This window comes from Calidris pugnax, unplaced genomic scaffold, assembly GCF_001431845.1.
Source record: "Calidris pugnax isolate Ruff unplaced genomic scaffold, ASM143184v1 scaffold133, whole genome shotgun sequence".
Classification (NCBI taxonomy): domain Eukaryota; kingdom Metazoa; phylum Chordata; class Aves; order Charadriiformes; family Scolopacidae; genus Calidris; species Calidris pugnax.
In genome coordinates, this window is record NW_015090977.1 from 1,058,009 (window position 1) to 1,066,308 (window position 8,300).

Below are 8,300 nucleotides of genomic sequence, written 5' to 3' on the forward strand. Positions count from 1 at the left end.
TCTTGCCACTAAAAGCCTCTTCCCTTCACACAGCAAGAAAGGGCATGAGCTGCCCCCCACCCTCCACTAGCCCCTTTTGAGGGAGCAGGCTACTGTAAGGTTGAAACTTCAATAAAAAGCCAGTTGAGATGGAGGCAGATGAGATATCCCTCCTGTAATATTCAGAGGAAATCATCCTGCAAAGCACAGCTCTTAATAAGAACTAGAATTAAAATTTCCTTAAATAAATATAAGGAAAGAGTCCATGAGGGAGAGCAGCCAACAGGAACAGGGAGTCGTGCTCCAGTCAGCCTCCATTGTCCATCACCTCGCAGATCTCCCAGGCAGATTGTGGTAAGGGCAGGCCAGCTTAGGACAGGACTGGTGGCTTCATGTCACTGCTCCTATCGACGCCATCTGCAAATGGAAAGAGCTGCTGCGTCCCCGTGGTCCAACCCAGCACGTACCCTATGAGGGCAGCACAGCGGGGGCCTGGGGACCAAGTTCCTTCATCAGCTGTAGTCAAATGGCAACCAGCTCACAGGAATTTGTCTGTCTGCATAACTGGGAGACAGTGAGAAAGGAAGGGTCTGACCGACTGGTGCAACTGTTCCTTCCCCTCTCCAGGAGCCAAAATGTCTGAGTCAAATTTCACCACTGACTGCTCAGTTGGAGAGAATCTGCTTTCTAGACATCTCCCAGGGGACAGCAGCAGTTCCTGCCCAGAGGGAGGTCAGGTCTCCAGGCTGGAATTTGGCCCAGCACTGTCCTGTCTGCAAGGACAGATCATACCCTAACTGTGCAGGTCTCTGTGAGGAGACTGCAGCTCTGAAGGACACATGGGGCAGCTGCAACATCTTCTATGGACAGACAACAGGTTACTTACATCCGCAAACACTTATCCTTCCCTCCACTCGCTACCCTCTGTCCGTCCGGGCTCCAATCTGTTGCATACACCTAGTATTAGGGAAAGACACAGTTATCTCTACTGGGAGGAGTCATTCCTGCTTTTCTCAAACACCTCGGCTCAACGAGACACCTCACCTCGTCTGCATGGCCGGGGAGGTCGATGGCCAGTTTCTTTGTCTTGGCATCCCAGACCTTCAGCGTGCTGTCACTGCTCCCGCTCACCAGCAAGCGGCTGTCGGCTGACCAGGCGATCTGATACACAGCCGAGACGTGTCCTCTCAGCGACGTCAGGTATCTGGTGTGGAGGAGGCAGAAAGAAGCTGTTAGAGGAGCAGGCAGCTGGGTTTGTTCCAAACCTGCCCTTGCCCAGCCTTCATGTTTCTTCTCCACCTGTGACCAAGCAAGCACGGTCACAGGATGCCCAGCACACCCCAAGCCAGCACGCACAAGGCAGTCAACTGCTATACAGAGTCCATAGGTGGTTCAGTCTAAAAATCCTCCCAGATGGGCTCAGAGCCTTCTAGAGGACAGACAGCTCTTCATCTCAACTCCTCTGCCAAGAAACCCTTATCCAGCAGGCAACACTATAGCCTCACCACAGAGATAAGTCTTCTCTCTGGCTGAGGAGCCTGGCTTTAGAAGGACTGTTACAATTACTGACATGAACCCAAGCTCATCAGTACAAAGGCAAAACAAGGGAAGGACTTCACCAACCCTCCAGCAGAAGGTTAAAAGCTGGACTACAGGAGCATCCAAACACCAACAGCACCATTTGTAATTACAGGAATTTGCATCGTCCAGAACAAGCTGTTCCCTGGCACAGCAACCATTTAAACTGGGTCAGTTTGCAGCGTGCAACGCACACGTCTTCAGGAGGGCAGCCGAGTGGAACGTCCCATCCCACCGCGGCTGCGCCTGCCCTGAAGAACCCACCCTGCAGCAGGCAGCGTGTGCCACACGGGTGCCAGGCAGTGCGGTGGCTGGGTGACAGTGGACTTGCACACCCTTGGCCAAGCACAGACCCCATAACACAAGAAGAGCCAGACAAGGGACTTCTCAAGAGCAGAGAGAGACAGAGACAGCAGAATGACTTTGCATGAGTTCAGGCTACAGAGATGCCAAACCCACCAGGGAGTTCCTGGCAATGACACTGGGGCCCATCTTGGCGTAACCTGTGCATTACACACAGAGACCATACAAGCACCCTCTGTAACACAACAAACCAACTCACTTTCCTGTCCTACCATCCCAGAGCTTTATGGACTTGTCAAAGGAAGCACTAGCTATTAGCCGGGTGTCTGGCGAGAAGAGGACTTGGTTAATCAATGCTTGGTGGCCCGTCATTCTCTCCAGTGGCTTCTTGTCTTCTGCTGGTCTCCAAAGAAACAGCGTGAAATCATCTGAGCCCGAGACGAGCCTTTCTGGTTCCTTGCCCTGAGAAAGGGAAGAAAGAGACAAGTCTTGTACAAGCCAGGTGTGGAGAACTTGGAAGCACACCAGTGTTGGGGTCAACAGCCAACTGTCCATGTTTACTGTTTCCACCAGTAATAGAACTAGAAATGACAAAAGGGACTTACCCTGACTTGGTCATACCTCTGCTGTGCCCTGTCCTTCAGTTCTGCCACTAAGAGAGGGGAAGGGAGAGGGGAAGAATGAGAGACGTGCAATCCTGAGGTGAAAAGAAACTTTATAACCCCGTGATGCCAATTCCAACGGGCCAAGCAGATGCCATTTGTGACTGCTCAGCACTTTCTCTTTGCCAAGGCAATACTGGGAGCAAAAGCCCTTGAAAACAGGGTGGCCTTCCCATCCCCCAGACTGTTTGACCCTGTGCATTGACACAGAAGACGATGGCTGCCAGCATGACCAACACCAGCGCAGGACCTGCTTTCAGCTCTCAAGATTGCTTTGGCTCATGACATTAATAAGAAGGGACATCAGGTCTCCTCGCTACCCTCCCCACCGCCTCGCCCAGCCTACAAGGCAGGTGCTGCACTTACAGGAGCCGCTCACATCCTGTGGGTTGATGGTGGCTTCAGCAGGTTCGAAGGCACCGGTGCGGAGAACGTAGTCAGTGCTAAGGGCCATGGTGTTCACCCAGTGAGCGTGGCCCTGCAAGGTGCGGCACAGGACCCCCTGGAAACAAAAGCACCCACTTAGAGAGAGGGATGGGAAGGACAGAGCCAGACTGCAGGACCCACCAGACCCATTGCACTGCAGGGACCAACCCTAAACTTTCCAAACCCTCTTGCCAAAGAGGCAAGCAAGACCACAGCCAGGCTCAGCAGGGAAGAAATGACACTGCTGAGTATCAGGGACCGCTTTCCTGCGGGACCTTGCAAGGAACCCACCAGCACAGGTCACCCTAGGAATGTTTCCAGCTTTTAGCCCCACTTTACACTTTTAGGGACAAAAACATTGCACAACAGCTACCCCTTCCAAACAGTGCTAAGCAACAGGCTCTGTAGGGTCAAGAGGATACAGCACCCACACTGCACCTCCATCTTCCAGAGCACAAGCTGTGCCACAAGAGCAGACAAAGCTACAACACTGCCCTTCACCAGAAGCCCCAGGGCTGCCCATGCGACTTACGTCCTGGGTCCTCCAGACTTTGATGGTCCTGTCCTGGGAGGAAGAGTAGAGCAAGCCATCGCCTCCCCACTTCACACATGTCACTGACTGTGTGTGGCTTGTGAGGATTTTGTCACACCTGCCCATCAGCGTGTCCCAGATGCGGATGCTGCCATCCTTGGAGGCACTCGCCAGATAGCGGCACTCTGGGTTTCTGGAGAAAAAAAAAAGATAAAATCCATTTGTACGGTGCACAGAGCTCCTCCACCGACCTCTTCCCCCATCAGCCCCAGAGGATTCAAGGGTGCAGACATCAATAAAAGAAAACTTTGTCTTTGATCTTAAAATCAGAGCACCTGGGCAGGGGCAGAGCGCTGACCTATGGAGAACAAGATCCCCACAAGATGAGGGAGAGGCAGACAGATACTTCCTTCCAAACTGACCCCTGGGCTGCACACTGGAAGCATCAATCTGGGTAAATCTGGCACCTGAGCTCTTGGTAATGACCTTTTTTTCACAGGAGGCAGCATCAACCCGCTGGCTAACGAGGGGACCACAAAGCGGCACCTCCCCAAGGCACTGGGTGGAGAGAGCCCTGGGCAGGGGGATCAGTCTGCCTTGCTCCCCTGCCCATGCCATGCTTTGTCTCCGGCAGGAAACATGCCAGCCTATGGACACAGAGCATGAAAGCAGCAACGTCCATCCATGTGGCTCAGGGAGGCAAATTTAACACATCTGGAAGCAGCTGCCTTCTGTCCTTTGCAGAACATGTCTATCACTCAACACAGTTTCAACATCAAAGACAGTGGTCCCTGGCAGCAGCAGCAGTGAGGAAAAGCACAGTCTCTCCTGTTGTGCAGGAACTGAGCAGTGAGCACAGCTGGCTGGAGACAGAGCAGTGGAACCCTGGCAGGGTCATCTCCCTCCTCTCCATTTCCTCATCCTCCTTTATAATCAGTTTTTGCTAATCCAGTTAATTGTTTGCAAATAGCTGGAGTTTCCTACTGGCAAATTCAATTTGCAGGGCTCTGCTCTGAAGGGCCCTTTTTTCTTTATTATATTTATTTATTTATTTCTATAATGTCTTGGATTACTGGCTACAACTGTCCTCCTCCACCCACCTCTCCCAGACAGATCTTTAGCTGATGAGGATAAGGGGATTGCACAGTTAACCAGCCCTCATGATAAATCAACAGGACGAGAGAGGCAACCAGGACGCAGGAGAGCAGAACGGGAGCGCTCTGCAGAGCTCAGACACCACGAGGGCCAGCCTTCCTGCTCCCAGCTCAGCACGCTGAGGAGGAGCATATCAAATGTTTCTCCAACATCATGAAAACATCGTTTTCCTCAGGCAGGTTATGTCTTTATACAGAGGAAAAGAGGCACAGCCTGGCAGCGACATCCCCAGCGCCCTCACAGGGACGGGGAGCAGCAGCTGGGACTCCTGGCTCTGAGCTGGAAGTCTTTTTCCTGGCTCACGTGGGGGCCGTTCACCTGCAGGCACCCCCTCTGCGCCCCGTAACAGGAGAAAGGCAAACAGGAGCAGTGCCCTTCAGGTCAGGCTGCTCTTTTCCATCCAAGTAAAGGGGAAGGGCTGGGCTGGCCCTTCACTTACATGTGGAGCGGCTCCCAGCACAGACACGTGATCCATTTGGAGTGGCCAGAGAGCACCCGGCCGATCTGATTGCCCGTGGCTGGGTCCCAGAGAAATATCTGCCCAAGAGAGGAAGCAAGAGGGTCGCGTCAGGCCACACACATCATGTGAATCCCAGGAATGTTCGGGCTCCGTTTAGAAAGGATAGGTGTCCTTGGGGTCGCATTTACATTGGCAGAAGAAGGGAGCGGAGAGGGAGGGGGGAGCAGGAGGGCTGGATGCCTTTCCAGATCCCTGCAGCAATCAGCTGACATCTCGAAGCATGAGACCCGATCGCCCTCCTCTCTTGCCTAAAACGCTGCTGCTACAAAAATATCTGCCTCAACGCAAAACCAACCCAGGTCCCTAAAAAGCCAGCCTGAGCCTTTGACATCCTGCGCCAGAGAGTTAGTGAATGTTTACAGAGCGCGATGAAAGCCAGAGCACGCTAAATGCTACTTATTATCGGATTCTGTGGGTGGGACACATGCTGGTTTTCTCTTGTTTTTTCGCTCTCTACATAAATGTTCATCCAAGGAGCCAAGGCATTAGTCATCCGCTACTTAAGAACCCGGGAGAAACAGGGAAACGGAGGACAAGCAGCTCCCTGGGTTAGATTAAAGCCAAGAACGTCTCCAAACCAGGGCAGAGCCACCCTGGCCTGGCCCACGTCCCTGGGGCTGGTATCAAAGCAGCCCAAAGGACTGGCCACCCAGAATCCAAGCGCGGGACAGCAGCCCCTGGCAGCTCCAGGGCTGCTCTCCTTGCTCCCAAGACTGCTCGAAGGTCAGATCGAGCGACTGCCCCTCTGCAGCTCAGCGTTACTGACTCGCTTCTAATTGCCCGCGACTGCTCTTGCTTCCCCGGCCGTTTCTGTGCACACATTTTGCCCCACAGCCAGGGCAGGGCCTCCTTCGCATTCCTGTGAGAGGGAATTTGGCTGTGTCTGAGCGGGAGCACTGTGGAACGGGCTGCTGCACGGCTGGGTCATGCGAACAGCAGCCCTGGCTTGGCCGGGCGATACCCCTTCTCGCTCCAGACACCTCCCTCGTCACCGAGCCGTCTGCCAAAGCCTGGACCACAGCCAAAGCCTGGACTCTTTCCTGCGCGGAGCAAAAAGCATCTGCCACAGGAGAGCAAGGCCCAGCAGCAAGAGATCTGCAAAGGTGACAAAGGCAGAGCCCTGCCCGGCTCAGAGTTCAGAGACACCACTCGTAACTACTGCCATGCATCCACACGAGAATCTCCTCCAGGGACCGGGAATCTGCTCAGAACAACCAGATGCACCCCATTAAAAAACAAGTCTTTGCCCTAATGCCCCAAAGCCCCTTTAGCAGGCTTCACTGTGGTTCAAAAACAGGGTCTCCACACTCCCCCAGACCTCACCTGGCCCCACACGGAAGGAGCCAACACATACCTGGCTGTTCTTGCAGCCCGAAGCCAGCTTCTTGCCATCGGGCGACCAGGCGATGCTGAGCACCCAGTGCCGGTGACCTGGCAGAGAGAGCAGGAGCAGGTGTGAGCGGAAAGCCGTGACTGTCCCTACGTGTGAGCAGAGAGCCGTGACTGTCCCCGGTGTCCCAGCATGCAGCCGCTCCGAGGCAGGACCGGAGATGGAGGGAACCCGCCTGGGCCAGACCCTCTTCCTCCGCTTCATTGGCAAAAGAGAGCTGCTCCCTCCCTGAGCCGCAGTCCCAGCCTGTTCCCCAGAGCAGGGAAGGGGTTCCCGAGGGAGGGGGTTCAGGAGTTGCCCTCCCAGGACACCCCCGCACCCACCTTTGGCCGTGAACTGTGGCGTCTCCGTGCTGAGGTCCCAGAAGCGGACGGTGGTGTCTCCAGAGCCGCTCGCCAGGTACCTGGGAGAGGAGAAGAGCCCAGCTGAGCACAGGGGGGATGACAGCGGCCACCGCCAAGCCCCCCACCCACAGCCAGACCCTCGTACTTTCCCGTGGGGCTGAAGGCCACGGAGATGACGGCCTCGGTGTGTCCTTCCAGGGAGCTGGTGCAGCGGGTCACCGCCCGCACCCTGAACACCGCCTGCGGCTGGTAGATGATGTCCAGGACCTTCTCCGTCTCCACGCTCTGCCCCGCCAGGGTCTTCTCCAGCGACGCCACGATCTCGGCATCATGGACGAAGAAGGCCAGAGGTACCGGCTCATCCTGGGGGAGGAAGGGCAGGAGGGGTAGCGTGGGGTGGGCTCGGGGGGTGCCGGGGGAGCTCGGAAGGGGATGGGGGGGTGGTCTCACCTTCTGCAGGAGGGCGTTGCAGACCAGCTGCAGCTTGTCCGGGGTGATGGTGACCGGGACGTCGAAGGGGGAGCCCAGGGACTCCCCCGCCTCGTCCCGGAACTGGATCAGGAGCCGCTGCACGTCCTCGTCCGGCGACATGGTCTGCGGGACAAGGGGCTCAGGGGCGGGGGCCGCACCGGGGACGGGGAACAGCCCCGCAGCCCCCACCCGGGCTACGAGAAGTTGCGGGAGAAGGAGCCGCTACGGGGGAACGCGTAGACCCCGTGGGAGGGAGAAACACCCGACCGGGTCCCCACGCGGGACGGGGACAGCAGGAGCCCAAGGGGAACCCTAGAGGGGGACAGGAGGCCCTGGAGCCCCTCGATACCCCCACGCATCGCTCCTCCCCATCCGCCCCCCGCGGTCCCGGTGTCCCCCATCGCTCCCAGCCCCGGTCCCCTCCGGCAGCCCCGGCCCCGCTCACCGCGGCCATGTGCCCGCGCGACCCACGTGGGCCGGAAGCGGCCCCTCGGCGGCGGGAGGCGCTCAGCGCCGCGCTGCTGCTCCCTCGTGGCCGGCGGTGGGGACAGCGCCGCGCCCCGGAGGACACGGGTTCGAGGCCGCGGTGGACGCGTTCCGCCCCCGGGGTAGCAGGAGGCAGTGGGCGCCGGGGCCGCTCCTGGGCATTTACCGCGGTGACCACCCCAGTGATTTTTATCGTATTTCCAAAATAAAAAGCAGAAAAAACAGGACAAATTACCCCAAATATCCAATTCTAATAAAAAACTGAGCCAGGGCTGCAGCTGGCCCTGTGTACAAACCCTCCGGGGTGAAGGGAGAAGCACGGGGACTGTGAGCATCAGACATCCATAACCCCAGAGATCAACACTCCATCAAATCTAGACACTTTTCTTCTCAGAGAGCAGAGGGAGGTCCCGTGATCAAGGTGGAGCCCTGGCAGGGCCTTCTCCCTTCTTCT

The 8,300-nt window shown here is 56.5% G+C and overlaps 1 protein-coding gene across 2 annotated transcripts; it reads right to left on the reverse strand.

The window, feature by feature from the left end:
- Positions 1–134: 134 nt before the first annotated feature.
- NLE1 (notchless homolog 1 (Drosophila)) lies at positions 135–7,837 on the reverse strand. 2 transcript variants are annotated; one of them, XM_014953067.1, is made up of 12 exons: positions 7,340–7,712; positions 7,035–7,252; positions 6,869–6,948; positions 6,510–6,586; positions 5,075–5,172; positions 3,481–3,673; positions 2,889–3,024; positions 2,466–2,512; positions 2,120–2,322; positions 1,024–1,183; positions 866–936; positions 135–396 (listed from the first exon to the last, which is right to left on the reverse strand). In XM_014953067.1, the coding sequence occupies exons 1-12, from the start codon at positions 7,478–7,480 to the stop codon at positions 384–386; spliced, it is 1,437 nt and encodes a 478-aa protein (XP_014808553.1). In that variant the 5' UTR covers positions 7,481–7,712; the 3' UTR covers positions 135–383. The 2 variants fall into 2 exon arrangements, with proteins under 2 accessions (XP_014808553.1, XP_014808552.1); XM_014953066.1 differs by lacking the exon at positions 135–396 and adding an exon at positions 7,806–7,837 and having other exon boundaries at positions 862–936; positions 7,340–7,483.
- Between the last annotated feature and the right edge of the window lie 463 nt (positions 7,838–8,300).

Bases quoted from the DNA above. Each gene is read 5' to 3' on its own strand.
- NLE1 (XM_014953066.1), bottom strand. The intron at 6,949-7,034 runs GTACGAGGGTCT...CTCCTCTCCCAG, and splicing joins GCCTTCAGCCCCACGGGAAA to GTACCTGGCGAGCGGCTCTG. The intron at 937-1,023 runs GTGAGGTGTCTC...CCCTAATACTAG, and splicing joins TCCCCGGCCATGCAGACGAG to GTGTATGCAACAGATTGGAG.